This window comes from Carcharhinus amblyrhynchos, chromosome 10, assembly GCF_965287045.1.
Source record: "Carcharhinus amblyrhynchos chromosome 10, sCarAmb.v2.hapA, whole genome shotgun sequence".
NCBI lineage: Eukaryota > Metazoa > Chordata > Chondrichthyes > Carcharhiniformes > Carcharhinidae > Carcharhinus > Carcharhinus amblyrhynchos.
The window spans coordinates 46182531-46207448 of NC_137333.1; the positions used below are offsets into that span (position 1 = coordinate 46182531).

The window sequence follows — 24918 nt, forward strand, 5'->3', positions numbered from 1 at the left end:
GTTTATTTGCTAGCACAAGCTACAAGCTTTCAGAACACTGCCCCTTCATCAGGTGAGTGAGAGTTGTGTTCACGAACAGGGCATATAGACACAAATTTAATTTACAAGATAATGGTTGGAATGTGAGTCTTTACACGTAATCAAGTCTTAAAGGTACAGACAGTGTGAGTGGAGAGAGGGTTAAGCACAGGTTAAAGAAATGTATATTGTCTCCAGCCTGGACAGTTAGTGAGATTTTGCACGCCCAGGCAAGTTGTGGGGGTTACAGATGGTGTGACATGAACCCAAGACCCTGGTTGATGCTGAGCTCATGTGTGCGGAACTTGAGGACGACCTCAACCGGGATCTTAGGTTCATATCCTGCTATCTGTAACCCTCATGACTTGCCCAGGCTTGCAAAATCTCACTAACTGTCCAGGCTGGAGACCATATACATCTTTTCAACCTGTGCTTAACCCTCTCTCCACTCACATTGTCTATACCCTTAAGACTTGCGCTCCAACCATTATCTTGTAAATAGAGTTTGTGTCTATATGCTTTGTTTGTGAACACAACTTGCACTCACCTGATGAAGGGGCAGTGTTCCAAAAACTTGTGGCTTGTGCTACCAAATAAACACATTGGTATGACAGCCAGGGACCAGACACAGTATTTTAGGGTAAATTTTCATCTTTGTTGCATAGGTCAGTGCTCACCAAACCTTTTCCTCATTTTGTGACTCAGATCTTGAGTGACTCCAGAGTGAAATTTGGAGGATGATTTGTTGAGTGGGTGTGTTTTAAAACTGCAAGTTGCATTGAAAGAAGTGAAGATGCACCCTTGTTGTTCTTGTAGCTGCAATTGGGTCTCAAGAGGACAGATGATTAAGCTGGATCAGGACCACCAGTTGTGTGAAATTCTTTTTTTCTCGCATCACGTTTGCTTCTTGTACAAATTACTTTAAATCTCTTGTTCTTTGCCCCTTTTACAAGCGAGAACAGTTTCTCCCTATTTACTCAATCCAGTTCCCCTCATGATTTTGAGCATGTCTATCAAATGCCCTTGTGCCCTTCTCTCCCAGGAGAATGATCCCAACCTCTTCAACCTATCCTCAAATGGATTTTCTCATTCCTGGGGCCATTCTTGTAAATCTCTTCTCTTCTGTACACTCTCCAATGCATTCACATCCTTCATATAGTGTGGTGCCTGGAACTGAACACAATATTTGAAGAATTAGTTCATAATTCACAATGAATATACATTTATGATGGAATATAACGCCAGGAATAATGGTAGGAAGGACTATTACTTAAGTGGCGAAAAACTGCAGCAGGCGATGGTGCAGAGGGACCTCGGGGTCCTGTGCATGAGTCGCAAAAACCCAGCTTGCAGGTGCAGCAGGTGGTCAGGAAGGCGAATGGGATGCTGGCCTTCATAGCGAGGGGGATTGAATATAAAAGTAGGGAGGTCTTGCTGTGGCTGTATAGGGCATTGGTGAGGCCGCAGCTGGAGTACTGTGTGCAGTTTTGGGCGCCGTACTTACGCAAGGATATTTTGGCCTTGGAGGGAGTGCAGAGGAGGTTTACTAGGCTGATGCCGGAGTTGAGGGTGTTGAGCTATGAGGAGAGGCTGAATAAATTAGGTTTGTATTCGTTAGAGTTTAGAAGAATGAGGGGAGATGTCATTGAGACGTATAAGATGATGAATGGGATGGATAGGATAGAGGTGGAGAGACCCTTCCCGCTCAAAGGATAGTAGGACTAGGGGGCACAGCCTCAAGATAAAGGGGGGGCGGTTTAGAACGGAGTTGAGGAGGAACTTCTTCACTCAAAGGGTGGTGAATCTCTGGAATTCTCTGCCCGTTGAAGTGGTGGAGGCTACCTCGCTAAATATTTTTAAGACACGGGTTGATGGGTTTTTGATAAGAGAGGGGATTAAGGGTTATGGGGAGAGGGCGGGAATGTGGAACTGAGCCACGACAGATCAGCCATGATCTTATTGAATGGCGGGGCAGGCTCGAAGGGCTAGATGGCCTACTCCTGCCCCTATTTCTTATGTTCATAGGCAAAGTGACCCAACTGTGGCCAACAGAAAAAGTTAAGAATTCGATTAAAGGCAAAAATTTATAATGTTGTCAAAAAGAGTAGTGAGCCTGAATATTGGGAGGACAAAGAATGATCAAGAAATTGATAGAGAAAATAAGACACGAGAATAAACAATATATTGTAAGAAAATGAATGGATTACTGAAAGTAAACTTGAATCTTTTAGTGATAGAAACATAAAAATTATGAGAAATAGAGAAACAAGCGATATTAGCAATTCCTTGCAGCTGACTTCATAGCAGAAGATACACAAAATATTTTGTATGTCGTAGGGAACCAAGGACCCAGTGAAAATAAGTAGCTTGAGGAAAATAACTTTAGTGAAAAAATAGTATGGAAAAATGAATGGAACTAAAAGCCAACAAATCCTCTAGGTCTGATGGCTTATGGTTTTAAAAGGGGTGGCTACAGTTAAGTGCACGCATTGATTTTGTTCTTTCAGAATTCCCTAGATTCTAGAGTGATCCCCATAGATTGAAATGTACATAATGTAATCCTGTCATTCAAGAGAGAAAGGAGAGAGAAAACAAAAAACTATATGCTAGTTTGCCTGACATCAGTACCAGGGAAAATACTAGAATCCGTTATGTAACAACTGGGTAGTTTCTAAAAACCATAGTGTGATTGGGCAGAGTCAGTACAGGTTTATGAAATAAATTGTCAAATCTGTAAAGGGTTTTTTTTTGAAAGTCTAACTAGTGGAACAGAAAATTGGGAAATCAACTAGATGTGTATTTGGATTTTCAGAAAGATATTCAATATGATGTAACACTGTGTAGGTCGTCACTCAAAGTTGGGGCCCATGGAATTTGTTATATTTTACCATGGATTGATTGAAAATAGAAAACAGGAGGAAAATGCAGGACATTTTCGGATTGGCAAGCTGTAACCTTGCAGATCAATACTCAAGCCTCATATTTAGAATCTATATCAAACACTTAAATGAGGAAACCAAATGTAGTCTATCCAAGTTTGCTGACTGCACAGTGCTAGGTGGGAAAATTAGCTGTGAGAAGGACATAAAGTTGTAAATGGGTATGCAAATGACAGATGGATGTTACTGAAGAAATATGAACTTGTCCACTCTGGTAGAAGATTTAGAAAAGCATAGTATTTTTTAAATAGTATGAGGTTTGGAATGATATTCAGAAGGATCTGAGTGCCTTATTTGGCTGGAAAATTGCAGAAAGTTAACATGCAAATAAAGCAAATAGTTGGGTAAGCAAATAGTATGCTAAATTTCATTACAAAGTGATTGATTAAGATTACAGAAGTTTTAACTAATTATATAGGGCCTTTTGGTGAAACCTTACCAGCAGCACCATGTACAATTTTGTTGGTCTTACTCAAGAACGGATATACTGGCTTGGAAAGTGCAACAAAGTCACTAGTATTTGAAAAAAATATTAAGTAGACTAGGCTTGTGTTCCATGAGGTTTTGAAAGAAGAGTGATTATTTCATGGAAAGCTGTAATATTCTTGAGGGTCTTCATCAGATGCTGGGAAGATGTTTCCCTGGTTGGAAGCCTAGTTCTATGGGGCCATGGTCTCAGAATAAGAGTCGATCATTTAGGATTGAGATGAGGCATATGAATCCTTTGAAATTCTTTACCCCAGAGGGCTATAGCTGCTCAGTTGCTGAATATATTCAAGTCAGACATCAATAATAGAGAATCCAGTGATTTGGGAATAGTGTGGGAAGAGCTGAGATACAAGATCAACCATGATCTTATTGAATGAAAGGATTGGCTCAAGTGGTTCTGATTATGTACTGTCAAGTCAAGACTGACAGTTTAAAGGCAGAAAAGTTCAACTTATTATAAGTTTTCAAAGAAAAATTGGACTAATTTTTGTTTGGATTTTCTTGCAGAACATACTACATCATCTTCAAAAAGACCACGGCTGGATCAAATACCTGCAGCAAACCTTGATGCTGATGATCCACTAACAGATGTAGGTTATGATTTTGCCACTTGATTTAAATGTAGAAGATCGATCAATTCCTTGTGATCTTTTCCTCAATTGCACTCTTAAATTGTTCTTGAAAACCTTGCTACAAGGTGGTTGACCTATCAAAAGAGATACAATCTCTCTGATGTTTTAAGCTTTTAAAGTTTATTTATTAATGTCACATGTTGGCTTACATTAATACTGCCATGAAGTTACTGTGAAAATCTCTTAGTCGCCACACTCCGACGCCTGTTCAGGTACATAGAGGGAGAATTTAGCATGGCCAATGCACTGAACCAGCACGACTTTTGGACAGTGGGAGGAAACTGGAGCACCTGGAGGAAACCCATGCAGACACAAGGAGAATGTGCAGAATCTGCACAGACGGTGACCCAAACCAGAATTGAACACGATTCCTATACGCTGTGAGGCTGCAGTGATAACCCCAGTGCCTCTGTGATGCACCTCTGGTGGAGGAAATGAGTGGAGGAGGGGTGTGGTGGTTGTGGGATAGGGCTTACATTCCTTGGCCTGGTATGGTTGTGGTAGGGAAGGAGAGAATGCAATTTTGGTTAGTCATTTTGTCCAATAATCACAATTCATACGTGGAAGCTTAAAAATTTGAGTTTTGGCCATTGCCGGTTTTAATATAGTCAGAATTGAGATACTGTACCTGCATAGGTGAGTCAGGCTAACATCAGTGGTGGGAAAACTGTGACAATAACCTGGGACAGAATTAATTGGAAAAATATGAGTTAATAAACTAAATTCACAAAATTGTTAAGCGAATTATGTTTGACTAACTTGATTTGAGTGTTTTGATGAAGTAATAGTGTGAGTGGATATGGTACACCAGTTGATGTGTATCAGTGGCCTTTCAAAAGGCATTTGATGATGAAACATGAGCAAAATTGAAGGCCAAAAGTGGAAGTGGCTGCATGAGTACAAAATTGGCTAATGCTGGAAAGCCCAGAGTAGTGTCAAATAGTTGCTTTTCTGAACTGGAGGAAAGTATACAGTAGTGTTGCCAGAGGCTGGTATTTGGACCAATTGTCTGTTCTGGAATTTTATTTTTCTACATTGCACGTGATATGAAAAAGCTGATTTGCACTGGTGATTTTTCAGTGAAGGTTACAGGAGGCTGTAAAGTTATTATGTTTCAGCAACTCAAATGATACCAGATACAGTTATTAGTGAATTATTTTCCCAGGAGAATTCTACTGAGGTAACATTTGACCTGCAAATAAGAACCTCTACATTTGTTATCAGGCAACACATGGTTGGTATGCTGTTAATGTTGCATGCTATAATTAGAAATGCTAATTGCCAACCAAGATTGCTACTAATGAAGGCATTTCGGGCATTTTATTTTTAAATGCCAATTTTTTGAAAACTCATTTTAAATTTATTTATGGGACAGTTGTTTGAGCTACTGTTGAGCAAAGTAATTTTCATTTGTTTCTTTTTGGAATGTACTAGTGGTTAGTTTCATATTTTCCCCGTGAGTTTTAAATTTTCATAATATTTCTGCAATGTTGAGTTCAGTCACTGGATGGCCCAATTGTGCAGCACTTGAGTGTATGGAAATCCTGTGCCAAGAATGGGATATTAGTTCTTTTCCATCTTATGCCCTGAGAACTCAAACCTAAGCTTCTTTCATATGCTGTTTAATGTCTTATTATGACATTTTGAAGGCTAGATTTTGTTGCTGTGTGACTTTTGTGTGCAAAGGCAAGGATGTCAAGTTAGAAAATCAAAAAGTTGGATGAAAATAACTTTGATGTTACAGGAATTGGAAAGTATAAAACAGGTCCACTTCAGATACGTTCTGAATATTTTGTTATCTTTAAATATATGTGAAACTATAAGAAGTATTTTCAGCTACTGAACAAGCTCTTTTGAAGAAATCAATATAGAACATGCTTGATACTTGGTAATTTATTAAGCTTACATTTGGTTGAAATTTCTCCTGACTCTTAGGAAGAAGAGGAGGAAGACTCTGATAGAGAGAGTAGTAGTGACGACGATGATGATGATGACACTGCTGCTCTTTTAGCTGAGCTAGAGAAAATTAAAAAGGAACGTGCTGAAGAGCAAGCACGGAAGGTAAGTTCCATATAGATCCTCTTCATGTTTTTAATTTTCCCTTAACAGTAAATGCAAATGGTCTTTTTATCTCTACAAGCAATATGATTTGTGGTCCTTTAAAGTGGATATTTATTTAAAAGTTATCATCCTGCAAATCCACCTCAGATTTTTTTATACTGGTTTAAAATTGATGTAGCTGCATAAACTGTAAGTGGATGAAATCTATATTTTAAAGGTACAGGAGGTAGTCATTTGGCCCAATGGGTCCATGTTCGTTCTCTGGAACAATCTAGTCAGTCCTATTCACCCACTCCTGCTCCATATCCCTGCAGGTTTATTTCCTTCAACTGCAAATTCAATTTCCTTTTGAAGTTATTGATTGCTTCAACTTCCATCACACTCATGTGCAGCAAGTTCCAGGTCATTGCCATTTTCTGTATTTTAAAAGAAAGTTACTCTTTGTATTCCCCCTGGCTCTCTGGCCAAAAATTTAGCTACATGGAGCAGTTTTCCTTGTCTACTTTAAGCAAACCCATCATAAGAGGAAAATAGAGTATGAAAGTACTCTAGTGAGTAGCGTAAAAACTGACTACAAGTTTTTATGGGTATATAAAGAGATTGACAAAAATGAATGTAGTCCCCTTACAGTTGGAAACAGGGGAATTCATAACAGGGCCAAAGAAATGGCTGAGGAACTAAATTTGTACTTTGTTTCTGTCTTTGCAAAGGAAGATATGAATAATATACTGGAACTTCTGATAAGCACAAGTTTTTAGTGAGGAGCTGAAGGAAATCGGTATTAATAGAGAAATGGTTTGGGGAAATTAATGGGATCGAAGATGGATAAATCTCCAGGGCCTGATGATTTTCATCCTGGAATATTTAAGGAAGTAATCTTAGAAACAGTAGACCCATTGGTCATTTTCCAAAACTCTTTGGACTCTGGATTGATTCCTACAGATTGAAAGATAGCTAAAGTAAGCCCACTATTCAAAGAAGAGATAGAGAGAAAACAGGGCACATAAATCAGTGAGCCTAAAATCAATAGTAGGGAAATTGTTTGAGTCCATTATCAAGGATGTTATAGCACTGCATTTGGAAGGGCAGTTGTATAATCTGACAAAGTCAGCATGGATTTTGCTTGACAATCTACTGGAATTCTTTGAGAATGTAACTAGTAGAGTTGACCAGGGAGAACAGTGGATATGGTTTATTTAGACTTTCAGAAGGCTTTCAACAACGTCTTGCATAACAGATTACTATGTAAAGTTAAAGCGCATAGGATTGTGGGTAGTGTCTTGATGGATAGAAACTAGTTAGCAGACAGGAGCAAAGAGTTGGAATAAATGAGTCTTTTCTTCGATTGGCAGGTGGTGAATAGTGAGGTCCCATAGGGATCTATGCTAAGATCACGTATATTAATGATTTGGAAGAGAGAACGAAACATATTACCTCCAAATTTGCAGATGATACAAAGTTGGGTGGGAGGGTGAGCTGTGAGGAGGATGTGGTTCGGACAGGCTGAGTGAGTGGGCATATGCATGGCAGAGGCAGTATAATGTGGATAAACGTGATGTTATTCACTTTGGTCACAAAAACAGGAGTCATAGAGGTTTACAAGGTAGATTATTATTTGAATTGGTGTAAATTGAGAGCGTTGGGGACTCAGTGTGGGTTTGGTGTCCTTGTGTATCAGTCACATGAAAATTTGAGTATAGGAATATGAATGTTTTACTGCAATTGTAGAGGGTATGGCCACACCTGGAGTATTATATGCAGTTTTGGTATCCTTATTTGAGGAAGAATATTCCTGCTATATATAGATGGAGTGCAGCAAAGGTTTACCACATTGATTCCTAGGATGGCAGGAGAGGCTAAATTGGTCAAGATTATATTCATTGGTGTTTAGAAGAGTAAGAGGGGATCTCATAGAAACTTATAACATTCTAATAGAATTCGACAGGACAGATTGAGAAAGAATGTTCCCAATGGTGGGAAAGTCCAGACTTAAGGGTCATAGTTTGAGGATAAGGTATAACTCGGGTGAGGACAAATATCCTCACCCAGAGGATGCATTTGTGGAAGTCACTACCAGAGAAAGGCCAAAATGTTGTACGATTTCAAGAAGAAATTAGATATAGTTCTAAATGATCGAAGGATATGGGGGAAGGAGCAAGGAGGTGCAGGCAGGATCAGGGTGTTGAATTTGATGATCAGCCATGATCATAATGAACAGGCTCAAAGGGCTGAATGGTTTAGTGCTGCTTCAATTTTTTATGTATGTTTCTATGTATGCATCATCAGCAAGTGTACATATAGTAACATACATAGAAATGTAGAACATTACAGCACAGTACAGGCCCCTCGGCCCTCAATGTTGTGCCAAGCTATGCCCAATCCCAAGATCTAGCTATCCCACTGTCCTTATAATTCTGGTGTGCTCCATGTGCCTATCCAGTAACCACTTGAAAGTTCCTAAAGTGTCCGATTCCCCAATCACAGCAGGCAGTGCATTCCACACCCCCAACCACTCTGAGTGAAGAATCTACCTCACGTCCCTCCTGTATCTCCCACCATGAACCTTATAGTTATGCCCTCTAGTAACAGCTACATCCACCCGAGGAAATAGTTTCTGCATGTCCACTCTATCAATCCCCCTCATCATCTTATAAATCTCTATTGAGTCACCTCTCATTCTCCTCCGCTCCAAAGAGAAAAGCCCCAGCTCCCTCAACCTTTCCTCATAAGACCTACCCTCCAAACGAGGCAGCATCCTGGTAAATCTCCTTTGCACTCTCTCTAATGCTTCCACATCCTTCTCATAGTGAGGTGACTAGAACTGAACACAATATTCCAAATGCGGTCTCACCAACATCCAGTATAGTTGCAGCATAACCCCACGGCTCTTAAATTCAAACCCCCTGTTAATAAACGCTAACACACTATAAGCCTTCTTCACGGCTCTATCCACTTGAGTGGCAACCTTCAGAGATCTTTGGAGATGAACCCCAAGATCTCTCTGTTCCTCCACATTCCTTAGAACCCTGCCATTGACCCTGTAATCTGCATTCAAGTTTGTCCTACCAAAATGAATCACCTCACACTTATCAGGGTTTATCTCCATCTGCCACTTTTCGGCCCAGCTCTGCATCCTGTCAATGTCTCTTTGCAGCCTGCAAGAGCCCTCCATCTCATCCACTACTCCACCATTCTTGGTGTCATCAGCAAATTTATTAACCCATCCTTAGACCCCGCTTCCAAGTCATTGATAAAAATCACAAATAGCACAGGACCCAGCACTGACCCCTGTGGTACATCGCTGGTAACTGGCCTCCAGTCTGAAAATTTTCCTTCCACCACAACCCTCTGTCTTCTATGAGACAGCCAGTTACTTATCCAATCAGACAAATTTCCTTCTATCCCACACATCCTTATCTTCTTCGTGAGCCTACCATGGGGAACCTTATCAAACGCCTTACTAAAATCCGTGTATACAACGTCAACTGCTCTACCTTTGTCCACACACTTAGTTACCTTCTCAAAGAATTCAGTCAAATTTGTGAGAAAGGACTTACCCCTCATGAAACTGTGCTGACTATCCCGGATTAAACGGCATCTTTCCAAATGGTCATAAATCCTACCTCTCAGGACCTTTTCCATTAACTTACTGACCACTGAAGTAAGACTAACTGGCCTATAATTACCAGGGTCATTCCTGTTTCCTTTCTTGAAAAGAGGAACAACATTCACCACTCTCCAGTCCTCTGGCACTATCTCCGTGGACAGTGAGGACCCAAAGATCAAAGCTAAAGGCTCCGCAATCAAATCCCTTGCCTCCCAAAGTATCTTAGGAATATCCGGAGATCTAACCCGGAGGCTCACCACCCTGTCTTCACCCTGTGATGGATATTGTGGTTGGTCTTCTTGCATTACGTTGATCTATGTAGTAAAAAAAGCAGTGGTCCTAATATGGTCCTTGGGGTGGAGTGGGGGAGAGGAGAGGAAGAGAGAATGTCACTGTCTACTATCCTCCAGCCTGAAGAACAATCATTCAACACAACTCATTGTTTTTTGTTTTTAAGCCAATTTTTTTTACCCAATTGGAACTATTGGATTCCTATTCTGAGGCTCAGTTTCGTTAACCAGCCTTTTTATATATTTCTCAAATCCCTTCTTAAAATTCATGTAGAGAACATTCCCACCATGTTGTTCTCTGGTACTTCAAAGTAGTCAGGCTAGTCAAGCATGGTCTGTCTTTTGAATCATTCTAGCTAGCTTTAATTAACTACAACGTCTCCAGTGCCTGCTGCTTTTTATCCCTGATTATTGTTTCTGGCCTGTAGTTGTTAGTTCTGTTGTTGCTGCCTGTTTTTGAATAAGACTTGTCACTCTTCAGTCCTCTGGCACCTCCCCCCTACCTAGAGAAGATTGGAAGCTTATGGCAAGTTCTTTCACTATCTGCAACTTCCTACCTCTGAATTACCACCCTATCCATTGTTTCTGCTATCTCTGCTTTTAATGATGTTTGTCATGATCCTCTTCCTTGGTAAACTGTGATAAAGAACTTGAGCCTTGTCCTGTGCCTCTCGTCTCTTTCTCCCTAATAGGATTCTCTTCATCTCTTACTACCTGTTTACTATTTACGTATCATTTTTGGGTTCCATTTTTATGTTAACTTCCATTCTATTCTCATATTCTCTCCTTGCTAGTCTTATTTCCCTTTTCATCTCTTCTGTTAATCTGTTGTATTTGGCCAGATTCTCACCTGAAAAATTCACATGACACGCAGAATATACTTTTTTTTGTTTCATAAAAGTCTCCATCTCACTTGTCAACCAGGGAACCCTGTGTTTGGTTCCCCTACCTTATACCTTTGTTAACTTGTATCTGAAGTACCACTTCCTTAAAGATCATCCATTGTTCCATTACAATTTTTCCTGTTGGTTCTTGGTTCCATTTGCCCTGATTAGATCCCTTTTCATTACTTTGAAATTAATCTTCTTCCAATCTAGAGACTACTTAATGTCATTTCTTCCTTTCCTCCATTACTAATTTAGAACGTTGTGTTGTTCCCCATGGGCAATTGGTCCACTTGGCTCATCTGTTTTTCCAGCACACGATCCTGCAGTGCCCCCTTTCAAATTGGGCCGAAAACATACAGTAAACTGCCCCCTCTCTGAAATTTGTTTATAAGAACATAAGAACATAAGAAATAGGAGCAGGAGTAGGCCATCCAGCCCCTCGAGCCTGCCCCGCCATTCAACAAGATCATGGCCGATCTGTCGTGGCTCAGTTCCACTTTCCCGCCCTCTCCCCATAACCCTCAATCCCTTCTCTTATCAAAAACCCATCAACCCGCTTCTTAAAAATATTTAGCGAGGCAGCCTCCACCACTTCAACGGGCAGAGAATTCCAGAGATTCACCACCCTTTGAGTGAAGAAGTTCCTCCTCAACTCCGTTCTAAACCGCCTCCCCTTTATCTTGAGGCTGTGCCCCCTAGTCCTACTGTCTTTTTTGAGCGGGAAGAGTCTCTCCACCTCTATCCTATCCATCCCATTCATCATCTTATACGTCTCAATGAGATCTCCCCTCATTCTTCTAAACTCTAACGAGTACAAGCCTAGTTTATTCAGCCTCTCCTCATAGCTCAACCCCCTCAACTCCGGTATCAGCCTAGTAAACCTCCTCTGCACTCCCTCCAGGGCCAAAATATCCTTGCGCAGGTGCGGCGCCCAAAACTGCACACAGTACTCCAGCTGCGGCCTCACCAATGCCCTATACAGCTGCAGCAAGACCTCCCTACTTTTATATTCAATCCCCCTCGCTATGAAGGCCAGCATCCCATTCGCCTTCCTGACCACCTGCTGCACCTGCAAGCTGGGTTTTTGCGACTCATGCACAAGGACCCCGAGGTCCCTCTGCACCGTCGCCTGCTGCAGTTTTTCGCCACGTAAGTAATAGTCCTTCCTACCATTCTTCCTACCAAGCAAGCAAATGTAGTTGTACATGTAAATTGTGGTTCATATCCCCCAAAGTTGACTCATCTGCGATTTTAAATGCAATTGTCATATCACTCTCATGGAGAAAGTGAAATTTGCCATTTTCAATTCATTGCAAGAATTTGTGGGAATGGAAGCCTTGCAAACACCAGGGCTTTACTATTATAAATCAAGGAAGTTCTCCTGAACACACTTCAGAAATTCCTCTCCTTTCTCACCCTTTACTTTAGCATTATACCAATCAATATTTGGGTAATTAAACCATTCCCCCCCCCACATATTACCACTTCATAGTTTTTGCACATCTGTGATTTACCTGCAGATTTGTTCTTCTATCTCAGTATTTGGAGGCTTATAGAGTACCCTCAATAACGATTAGTCTTTTTGCTCCTAGACTTTAATTAAATGGATTATGTCCTTGCTCCCTGATGAGAATCTCTTCTTTCCAAAACTGCAATTTTTTTCTAATCCATACGGCTTTCCCCCCTCCTTTTTGCCTCCTTTTATATGTTTTGAATACTTTATATTCTTGTATATTAAGTGCCCAGTTTGTACCATTTCTAAGCCATATTTCTGTTGTTGCCACTAATCATATTCCCATATGGTTATTTGTGGTTGTAGCTCACCAAGCTTATTCACCACACTTTATACCTTTACATAAATGCAGTGTAATCCTGTCTTTATATTCCCTGTAGTGAATACCGAAATGCGATTATTTGTTCGTGAAATTGATGCATGTGGCACTCTTCCTCTCTCGTACTATAAAGTCTGTAATTGAATCTCTTAATACTGTTTAACTGGTTTGAAAGCAAAACTGCTGAAATTAGGCACTTTCACGTAGCTTCAGTTGTGGGAGTCAATTGTATATTCACCAATTCTCCATGCTTGTGGGAATAAATATCCTTACTGTGACAGCATAATTGTAGTCCCATATTTGTCTGCCATTGCATAGTTGTGATATAGCAGCTGTTCCATGGATGTTGGACTCCATAAACTAATTTGAACCTAAACTGCCAAGCAACTTAAATGACTTAGTCATTAACTATCCATAAATGTTCATAAAGGAATGAAAGTGATGAATAAATGTATTCTCTGTTAGAAAATGCTTGGATATACCTTGCATGCCTATGTATATGCTGAATTCCAACACAAAATTGTAACTCCAATAGTGAAATTATTTTGGACTCATTTACTTGAGATAAAGCTACCTTTCATATATACAAGTAGGATTGCAGTATTGCTGAAAGCAGATTGGAACACAAATTTCTGTGTGAAGTAGTTGATCAATTTCAGCATATTTTGGGGATCACGTCCATTCCTGCTCCTTGAAGATAGTGGTATAGAAAAATGGAAAATTACCTTGAAAGGATCACTGACAGCTTGCTTTGAAGTAATTTCTCCTAAAGCTTTTCAGCAAAACTCTTAACTTGCTGTGTGCTAGTAGCTCAAGTGTCTCTGAATCTGTAAAGTTGAGTCTAAAGCAAACATTTGCTCATCTGAGGCAGGTAATTGGGTATAATAATGCACTCGAATAACAGTTATGCTTTTGGGGAAATTGCAAAAGGTTATTGTCTAACTTTACTTAACTGAGATAAAAGGAAGGAGCAAGAGGATCTTTATTTTTGGAATGTAAGAGATGGATAAAAATAGATTTTTTTTTTCTCACCTGCATAAATTATCTAGATTCAGAAATTGAGTAATTCTACAACCAGAACTGCTCATAATATTCAATGTGCACCTTGACCTGAGCATTAGAAAATTTGGTTGCAACATGATATGGTTTACGTTACGGCTTCAGAATTCTTTCATTGCTGCAACGCTCTCAACCAAAGATTGCCGGTCTTGTTAGACTTCATCATCAATAATAGTGATTTGTCTCAGAGATATGACACTAAAGGTATTTTGTTTGGTATAAATGTTGCAAAAGTTGTCTTGTGAACTTTCTAAATTAGCACTCCTCTTCTACACGAGGAATGTTATCCTTTAGATCTAATAACAGCAATTTTAACATATGTCTAAAGTACAACTGGGACAAGTATATCATTATGCCAGCTAACTTTAGGTTGAATTAAAGCTTATAGTTGCAACATCCACTCAGTTTGTAAGGTATTGGCCACACAGCTTGCTTTCTTTTACAATATTACACATGACCCTACAGGAATCTGTTCCTGAAGTTAGTTCAGTAAATTCAAACTAACATACTAAGTAATTTAGATTTCTGTTCATAAATGTTTTGAGTATTAAATATATACTTGTCTACCATTTAATAAATCAATGAAATAATCTGAATAGAACTTCCCACCTTTACAATGCAAAGTTATGTTATCATTTTTATAATAAACTATTTTATGCTTATGTATAGCATATCTTCATACAAATCCTATAGTAACACCATTCAGGATAACCTGTAAAACAGGGTTTGTCTCTATCTCCTAAATTCAAAGAACCATTTCCTGTTTATCAATTATTTTGGTTCATGTCATGAGTACTCCCTCATTAATGCATGGAGGATATGAAAAATGAATAACATCTGGAAAAGATTTAAATAAAGATCTTGCTTAGCATGATCAGGGTCCATTAACTTTTTATTAGATTACAGAACGCTTGATCTCCGACCTTGGCTTCTCAAAATACTTAATGCATTTCTTAGTATGCCTACAGTGTTGTAGTGTGAATTTTCCATTCTCGGGTAGCCATAGAGAGAAGTAACATAATGGTAAATTGGTAAAATTACCGTGACAATTGCAAGGCTGCTGCTCCAACAAATGTCCTTAATTGTGTAGCGCCAATGCAGAAATGACATAATGTACTCAACGTTGAGCCAAATTTTACAGTCAGCAGTGAAGCAAGGGCATTTGTCATAGACTTTGAAGAAAACTGCATATAAAAAAATCCAGTGATCTCTGTGACTTGGTTTTCAGCTTTCCTGGTACCAAGTTGAAGGAATGTCTTGGTGTGTAGTGGCAGGGATGTCAGCAAACAGGTTTAATAGCATCAAAGTATTCCCACTCAGCAAACCGGGAAATAAAAAGAACTTGACACTCCTTTTTAACATAAATTTTCAAATAGGAATATAAATGATTGAATTAGAAGATCTTTGCATTGCATGCAGATGAACATAAGAACATAAGAAATAGGAGCAGGAGCAGGAGTAGACCATCCAGCCCTTCGAGCCTGCCCCGCCATTCAGTAAGATCATGGCTGATCTGTCGCTGCTCAGTTCCACTTTCCCGCTTTCTCCCCATAACCCTTAATCCCCTCTCTTATCAAAAACCCATCAACCCGCGTCTTAAAAATATTTAGTGAGGCAGCCTCCACCACTTCAACGGGCAGAGAATTCCAGACATTCACCACCCTTTGAGTGAAGAAGTTCCTCCTCAACTCCGTTCTAAACCGCCCCCCTTTTATCTTGAGGCTGTGCCCCCTAGTCCTACTGTCTTTTTTGAGCGGGAAGAGTCTCTCCACCTCTATCCTATCCATCCCATTCATCATCTTATAAGTCTCAATGAGATCTCCCCTCATTCTTCTAAACTCTAACGAGTACAAGCCCAGTTTATTCAGCCTCTCCTCATAGCTCAACCCCCTCAACTCCGGTATCAGCCTAGTAAACCTCCTCTGCACTCCCTCCAAGGCCAAAATATCTTTGCGCAGGTGTGGTGCCCAAAACTGCACACAGTACTCCAGCTGCGGCCTCACCAATGCCCTATACAGCTGGAGGCCATTCAGCCCATCAAATCTGCAGTGACCACATTCTCAGGTCCTATCTCCATAACTCTACGTATTTACCATACTAATTCCCCAGATACTCGGGTCAATTTAGCATGGCCAATCAACTTAAACCTCACATCTTTGGACTGTGGGAGGAAACTGAAGCACCTGGAGGAAACCCACGCCGATAGGGGGAGAATGTGCATACTTCGCACAGACGATGATCCAGAGTTGAACCCGGGTCCCTGCCGCTGTGAAGCAGCAGTGATAACCACTGTGCCAGCCCGTGATTAGATAAAAGTTGAACTAAACTTTTTCTAACATGGGATATTTATATTTTAAAAAGTGACACTCCACAAATAGAAAATTATCTTTAAGGCTAGTGAGTTCATTTTAGTCATAATTGTGAAGTTAGCACACCTATAAAAACTTAGGCATAAAATGTAGATTTTTTCAAGGTTATTTCCAGCCAAACTAATGATGCAATAGAGATTGTCCTTGTGAATTCGATGTGGGGCAGGGTAACAGCGCATCCAATATAATCGATTCTGGATTTTCATGTTATCCTAATTTCAATGTCAGTGAAGTAAATGACCAAGAATGTCGATGGTCTTACCGTTGGTGCCTCAAAATCCAGGCCTTTATGCTGTCAGCTTAAGGTTATGATGAAGGATTTGTGAATAATTTGTTACTTTCAAATCCCAAAACTATTTGTCCATAAGTCCCTGGCATTCATCAGTATTATGTGCCAAGAATCTGCATGTGTTTTATGCAAACTGTGCCTGAGTAGTTACTTAGACATTGGAAATTGGATGCTGTGTTGCCACTGAAGGAAAGGAAGATATCAGTGTAAATTTTATTCACAGGAATGTTAATGTACTTGATTGATGTTGTGATAATCAGTAAAGCGCTAGAAGTTCTTTACAGAATTTCCCTTCGCTCTCCTGGCTTTGCTATGCAGCATATGTTTACTACAGCAATAATCTAGTACTTTGCTGAACCTTTTGCTTCAGGACTTATTTTTATATATGGCACGTTGTTTTGCAGCATCCTACACAATGGTTTACTTGTCTTTTGACAGACTGTCCTAGGAACAGAAGTAGGCCATTTAGCCTATTGAGCTACTTTTCGATTCAATCATAGACCATTTTCAGGATGACAGTAGACCTATTGGAGTGCCACTGCCATTATAGCCTCAACTTACAATTTCTATCATTAATTTGGATGAGGCAAGATAATATCCTAGTTTTCTGACCTTACAGAGCCAGGTTGTCAAGTAAGTGGCGAGGAGAATGACAAAGGTTACAAAAGGTAATAGCCAGGAAATTGTTGAGGGTTGGTGGTGGCACTATGATACTGTCTCTAGACTAGTAATCCAGAGACTGAGGGACTGTGGAGATCTGGGCTTGAATCCCAAGGCGGGTGGTGAAATTAGAATTCAATAAAACCTGAAATTATAAATCCAGTGGTGACTATGAAACCATTGTTGATTGCCATAAAAACCCATTTGGTCCAGTAAAATCCTTTAGGTAAGGAAACCTAATGTCCTTACCTGGTCTGGCCTACATGGGACTCCAGACCCCCAGGAATTTCATTGACTTTTGAATGCCCTCTGAAATAGGCTAGCAAACTACTCAGTAGTATCCAACTACTTTGAAGTCTACAAAAAAGAATGAATCCAGGCAGACCACCCAGCATCGTCCTAAGCACCGAATATGACAAATGGCAAACCCAGCCCTTTTGACCTCACAGATTTCTCTAACATCTGGTGGTTTATGCCAAAATTGGGAGCAACAACCTCACATAGTCATACTAACAGAATGCTTGGACAATGTCACAGGCACCATTACCACCATCCCTGGGTATCCCAAAGGCTGGACAAGCCTATCAGAGTTGCTGGCTTAGTAGCGTACAGTCGTGATGGAGTTGCCTTAGGAATTCTCAATATCAACTCCAGATTCCATGACATCCAATAGCATCAGGTCACATATGGACATGGAAACCTCTTGATCATACTGCCCACTCAGCTGTTGAACACTGCTTGGAGGAAGCACTGAGGGTGGCAAGGGTGTGGAATGTACCTGATGCCCACCACCTATCAATAGTGGGTCAGTAGCTCCATTACTAACAGTCTTGGTCGGGTCCTAAAGAGAGCTAAGCAATCCCAAACCAGTGGATCAGATCTAAGCTTTGCAATCCTGTAACATCCAGCCATGGATAATGATGGACAATTAAACAACTCAATGGAAAAGGAGGCTTCATAAATATCAACATGCTTAATGATGGGGGAGCCCAATGCATCGGTGCAAAAGGTGAGGCTGAAGCTTTTGCTACATCTTTAGCCAGATGTGCTGATTGGCGTTGTCCAAAGGTCTCCAGTATCACAGATGCCAATCTTCAACCAATTCGATTTATTCCATGCAATGTTAAGGAGGTTATGCCGGATCTGTGTAATATACTGGAGTAATGTGTGCAGTTCTGGAATCCACGTTGTAGGAGGAACGTGAAAGTATTGGAAAAGGTGCATGGAAATTTACCAGAATGTTGCTGGGGCTGCAGAAATGTAGCTGTGAAGAGAAACTTGATAGACTGGGTTGTTTGCCTTGGAGTAGAGGAGACTGAGTGGGGCCACGATTGAGATGTATAAAATTATGAGGGGCATAGATACAGCAGACAGAAAGAAACTTTACCCCTGGATGGAGGGATAAGTGCCCAGTGGCATAGATTTCAGGTAAGGGGCAGGAGGTTTAGAGGGGATGTGACGAAAATCCTTTTCACTGAGGGTGACGAGAGTCTGGAACTCACAGCCTGAAAGCATGGTGGAGGCAGAGACCCTCATAACATTTAAGTATTTAGATGTGTACTTATGATGTCAAGACATAGGCCAAATGCTGGAAAATATGATTAGAATAGTTAAGTATTTGTTTCTGACCAGTGCAGACATGATTGGCTGAAGGGCCTTGAACCTTTGATTGACAGAAGGCTAGGAAGCTTGCAGTGTGTAAATCGCCTCACTCTCCACAAAGACTCCATAATCTATGAGCCAAAGGTCAGGAGGGTGATGTGTGGATGAGTGCAGCTTCAACAACACTTGAGAAGCTCAACACCTTCCAAGACAAAGCACTCTATTGATTGACCTCTCCCACATTCACTCCCTTTGTCACCAATGCACAGTAGCGTCTACAGATGCACTGCAGGACTTCATTGAGGCACCTTAGACAGCACCACCTAAACCAATGGCCACTACCACCTAAAGGATACATGAAACAGACATCACCACCTGAAAGTTCTCCTTTAAACCATGCAGAGTCCTGATTTGGAAATATATCAGTATTCCTTCACTATCATTGGGTCAAGATCCTGGAATTCACTTCCTGTGAGTGTACGTACACCACAAGCATTGCAGTCGTTCAGCACCACCTTCTCAAGGGCAGATAGGGATGGACTGTAAATCCTGTTCTAGTGAGCGAAGCCCATATCCTGTAAATTAATTTTTAAAAAGTGATTGGGCAAGTAGGTGGCAGATGGTTTATAATATGGGGAAATGTGAAGTTATCCACTTGGTAGGAAGAACGGAAAGACAGATTTTTCTAAAAAGGTGAGGAACTAGTAAATGTTGGTATTTGGAGAGATTTGGTTACCTTTGTGTAGGTATGACAGGGAATTAACATGTAAATGCATCAAGTAACTTGGAAAGGAAAGCCTTTATTGCAAAGGGTTTGATGTACAAGGAAATAAATATTGCTGCGGTTATATGGGGGTTTGGCAGGACAAACCTGGGTACTGTGTCCAATGTTGAAGGCCTTACCTTGGGATATATATACTTACCTTGGAAGGGGTTGCACCGAATGGGCCTATATTCTCTCTAAAGTTTAGAAGCTGGAGGTGGTCTAATTGAAACTCATCAAATTCTGCTGGTCTAGCAGGATTGAAGTTGAGACGCTTTACCTAGATGGAGAGTTCAGAAGTAGGAATAGTGATTGCAGGATTAGGGATTGGCCATTATGGTGATTGTCCCTTTAAGGGCAACACAACACTGTAACAAAATAGTAGGATGCTATTAAAATTAATGGGTTTTTGCACCAGTAAATTCAAATTGCTATGTATTTGTAAACCATGTCTGGGCAGCAACTAAGAGAAAGGAAGGAAAGGGAAAAATAGGGAACATGGTGCTCTTTGTAATTTATACAATTAGTAGTCGGAATGCTGAGAGCCAGGAAGCAGTTTAGACACAGATGAGGTATTGAAGAAGCAACAGCAAGAGAGAAGCAGCCATCTGCAGGAGCCTGTTCAGTCAGAGATGCGGGGCTAAGATAGCGGAAGAACAGGAGAAAGGGGCAGCCAGCCCCAGGAAACAGCTCAACTGGAGATGAAGGGCTGAAGGCAAAAGCCAGTTGCTGCAAAAGTTTTTCTTTGCTGAATTGAAGACCGTTCACAAGCCCTGGTCACTTAAACTGTACATTGTGGTAATCACTGGCTAGATTTGACCTTTTACTTATAGATTTACTTTATGGATTAGGTTATGGTGGTTGTTTGGGAAACGGGGTCTTAGCAGAGTTTAGAATTATGTGGAAAACAGATACTTTTGGGTTCTCAGTTTTTGAGGGATGAAGTGCTTACTGTTAATTTGCTGAAGTGTAAGATTGTTCTTTATACTACTTCATTATCTTCTATTTTCATAAATATTTTTATTTTGTATTTAACAAGAAGAGGTCTGAGTTTTCATTTTCCAAAAAAATCCAAAATAAACCACAACGGGAAACCAATGTTTCAAGTTGGGACACATTCTCCCATCACTTCAGCAGGGTTTTGTAACAAGACTAAGGGTCTGGGTGACCAATGGGAACTGAGAGTAGGGAATCACCTTAGGGGGTGGAGTCCTTTGGCAGAGAATTTTGGGTGTTACCTACAGCCATGCAGCTGCTGTACAATTATTAATACATGGTTTTGTATTCACTAATGCAGTCTGTGAAAATGCATCTTTACTGCCATTATTTAAGACTGAGCTGAGAAATTTCTTCACTTAAGATTGTAAATCTTTGGAATTTTCTATCTTGGAGTCTGTGAATATTCACTTGTTGAGTATATTTCAGACTGAAATCAGCAGTTTTTGGGTAGTGATGGAATTAAGAAACAGGGGCAGATGAACAACGTAGAGTTGATGAATGGCCTGTCCTATTTCTTGTATATTTATGGTTGATCTATACCTCATTTTTATTTGCTCACTTTTTGTTTGCGCTTTTTACTAAAAAAAGTCAGTCTTGGAAATCTCAGTTGACCCAGCATCCAGCCTTTTGAGGGAATAGCTTACAGATTTCTGCTACTTTTTATTTCTTGATTTCACTACTAAATTCAACTTTACAATTATACCTCTTGCTTGTGAATTGTCTTACCAAAGGAAATAATTTCACTTTCCGTACTATATTAAATCTCATTTCATCACTTTTTCCACCCTCTAAATTTGAAGGAATAGAAATCAAGTTTGTGTGGCATATCAATATAATTCAATTTCTTATGCCCTAATATTATTGTGGTGAGTTTGCATTTTACCCCTTCAAGGTCAATGCATCTTTTATGAGGTGGTAGAAGAAAATGTAGCATTTATTCCTTCCCAGCAACAACTCATCAATAATGAGATAAATGACCAGTTAATCTGCTTCTTTATTTTATTGGTTGTTGGCTTGGACACCAGAAGATCCATGGCTTTGCTTAATGTTTCAATTGTAGGTAAGTTTTGGTTTTCTGATGTACATAGCGTGCACTGTAGCTGTGGTTAATGCCTCATGATTTATCAGAAGTTGGTACAACATGCAAACTCCAAAGATTTGCACCAATAAATACTGTATTAAACTGTATTCCCACTAGAGGGAGCTATAAGTAATAAAATTAAGTTGCAGAGATGAAGTTTCAGGCTGCCTTCATCAAAGGTTATTTGTGCTACCACAAATAAACGTAATTGCCCAGAATGTACAGGAAGCTTTTGGTAGGAATACGATATAAGGGCATTGCACCCTTCCCCCACCCCCCTTGCCCCAAGGAAACTTGTGGGTAATTTACACCAGGTTTGTGTCAAATTGCAACACTTCAGAGGTACCACCGCCACTGCTTACTTACATAACTCTGGCTATTGGTAAGTCCAATGCACTTAATACCAGTAAAGTGCTGGTGTGGATCTAAAACAAAAACTGTCATCATCTGGCATTAGTATCACAGACTTCTCGAGTTTGATAGCAAATTTATGTGTACTTCTTAAGAAAAAGAATTCTTGCTTTTCTGCACTGTGTTCGACAAATGTTATCGGTATCTCAAAGCCCTTATTGACTACATGGTGAGAAGAACAAAGCAGCTGAAATGGGCTTCCTAATGAACATACCCTGTCCTGTTTATTAATTTAGGAGGGATAGGAGCATCAGAGACAAGAGGTTATGAGAATTTGCAGAAGACACTATTAACCTTAGTAGCTACGCAGCAGGGTACTTGTTTTAGGCTGGTTTTTATGTTCTGACATTCATAAATGAACTCTGCAGGCATGTTGAGCAGAAATTTCCATTGGAGAATTGTGCAAATTCCAGTGCGATTTGAAAGCAATTGAGACCCCGGCAATTAAATGCCAATGAAATGAACTGAGATGTTCAGACATTGAGTAGATTCCTATCTTCTCAGTTACAGCACTTTCCCCGGCTGCCTTAAAACACAAGTTGTTAGTCTTTTAGGTTAGCTATTTTTCTAGCACTGATTCATCATTGCAATGGACTGATATTAGCTGGGCTGTTTTTTCCATCACGATGTGCCAAATTATTGTAGTGAAAGTAAAAGGTCCATGAAGTTAGTTCATTCTAGTTTCCTGTAGAACTGGCACTTGAACAAATAATGACCTTATTTTTCCAGAAGTTGTTCGACTAGTAGACCAAGATGGGCAACAGGTTGAATTTCCCCATCCTCAAAGATGGTGAAATCCAAAGCATTTATGCAAAAGACAAGGCCAGAGCATTTGCAGTCTTCAAGCAAAAATACAAGTGGTTGATCCATCTCAACATCCTCCTGAAAATCTCAGCATCACACACACTAGTATTCAGCAAGCGTGGTATCAAGAAATGGCCAAGTGCACTGGACACAGCAAAACTCTACAAGCCCTGATAACAGCCTGCTGTAAGTCTGAAGGTCTGTGCTCTAGAACTAGTCAGACCTGTAGCAAGCTGTTCCAGTCCTCAACAAGGCAGGTATCTCCCTAAGAATATGGAAAATTGCCGAGGTTTGTTCACAAAAAGCAAGTCAAATTCAATCTTGGCAGTTGCCATCATAGCAACCCTGGTCAACAAATTGTTGGAAGGGTGTTGATGACAGAGTTTACCAATAATCTGTGCACTGATGTTCAATTTGGGTTTCAACTGAACCATTTACCTTCACACCTCATTAAAACCGTCATCCAAGCATGGATGAATGAGTGATTCCTGAGGTGAGGTGAGAGTGACTGCCATTGACAGAGTCAGTGTTTAATTAACTGTGGCACCAAGGAACCCTACTATAGGTCAATGAGGATCAGAGCAAACTTCCCCAGTTGGAATCATACTGAGCAAAAAGGAAGATGGTTGTGATTATTGGAGGCCAGTCACCAGTTCAGAACATTGCTGTGTCCTCGATCTAGTGACTGCTTCATCAATGTCTTCCCTCCATCATTAGATCATAAGTGAGTCTCTTCATTGATGATTACACTTGTGTTCTATTTGCAAATCCTCTTATAATAAACTAGTCTGTGCATGCATGTAGCAAAATTTGAATAGCATTTGGGCTTGGGTTGATAAGTAGCATTCACGTCACAGTCTATAATTTGGTGACTTTTATGGCTTCAGGCTAAATTTGGTGGTCTTTTGGCGGTCCGGATGCTTCTGATTTAAAGGTGTAGATGGCTGATTTGACTCTTCAGGTGACAGTGCTGAGTTAAATTATTTTTCAGAAGTTGCTGTCTGCAGTAGGGGTGGCCCTAAATGGTCAACAAACAGGGTTTGAAGCTTGCAATGTGAATTGAAGAAAGTGGGAAGACCGAAGGGCTTTGTGTAGCTCTTATTAGAAAATTAGCTACTTGTCCTCTTCCTGCAGAGAGATCAGATGTTAAAACATGCAAGTGTGGACCTATCACATGGCTGTCACCTAGTAAATCAAATATAGTCATGATGGTATTCCCTCTTATAACTTAAATCAGTTCATGGCTGGGAATCCCCTTTCTCAACCATTGTTCAAGTGATAGGGTTTTAGCATGTTCCCATTGTAGCTTCTTGAGTTCATGTCTGGCAGCTCTCCATTGATTACCTAAAGTGATTGCCTTGATGCCTTGTTAATGAATACATGAGTCATTTGTATATTCTCCTGATGCTTTTGTACTTGACGGGTCTTTGCAGTTGCAGTATCTCCATCTCAGTGGAGTGTACAGTCGTGCAAATTGGGTAGACCTCAAGTTACGCTTAGTTTCAGTTTGGTTTTCTAGTTGGTGGAGTAAAATCTTATTTGGCAAAGCATGTTTTCACAAAAGTGATCCAGGTTGGATCAACCAGCTCTGGTGCTGAATGGCTAAACTAGTCGTCCACCACATCGGTTCATATCTGCATTCCTCACCTTTATTGCAAAAGATATGTTGATCTATTCTGATTGGAGTTGACCCTGGATATTGTACGACGTTAGTGCAGAGTATTTTGGGGAAGGAATGTATTGAGTTGTTGAAATTTAATGAGATACTTTTGCATGTAGAAGTTTTGGCTGGAATATCAGAGCAGTTTCCTTGGAGTGTGTTTTTAAAAAGAAAGTGATGTGGAAAAATAACTGGAAACAATCCAAATAAATACTTCCCATGAAATTTCTCATGTGAAAGAGCTGCTAAAGATCCTCTACTATGTTGTTTCAAATCTGCATGTTATGACCCCCGTTTCAGCTTGTGGTTTGTTTTCTGGTCTAACGGAACTGACCCATTGAGAGTTTAGAAAGTCAGGACTATCGGTCACAACTGGACTGTTAAATTTTTAGAAACATTTCCCTTCTATCCAAAGGTTTGTTGCTATGGACAATTTTTTTTAACTACTTCACTATTCCTTAATTTT

The 24918-nt window shown here is 40.2% G+C and overlaps 1 protein-coding gene across 3 annotated transcripts in view; it reads left to right on the forward strand.

Moving 5' to 3' along the window:
* Positions 1 to 24918, forward strand: part of cwc15 (CWC15 spliceosome associated protein) — a 68724-nt gene that overhangs the window by 27755 nt on the left and 16051 nt on the right. For all 3 annotated transcript variants that reach the window (XM_080196976.1, XM_080196977.1, XM_080196975.1), the window contains exons 4-5: positions 3954 to 4036; positions 6014 to 6139. In XM_080196976.1, coding sequence (XP_080053102.1) covers positions 3954 to 4036; positions 6014 to 6139 — 209 coding nt within the window. The remainder of the gene's footprint in view (positions 1 to 3953; positions 4037 to 6013; positions 6140 to 24918) is intronic.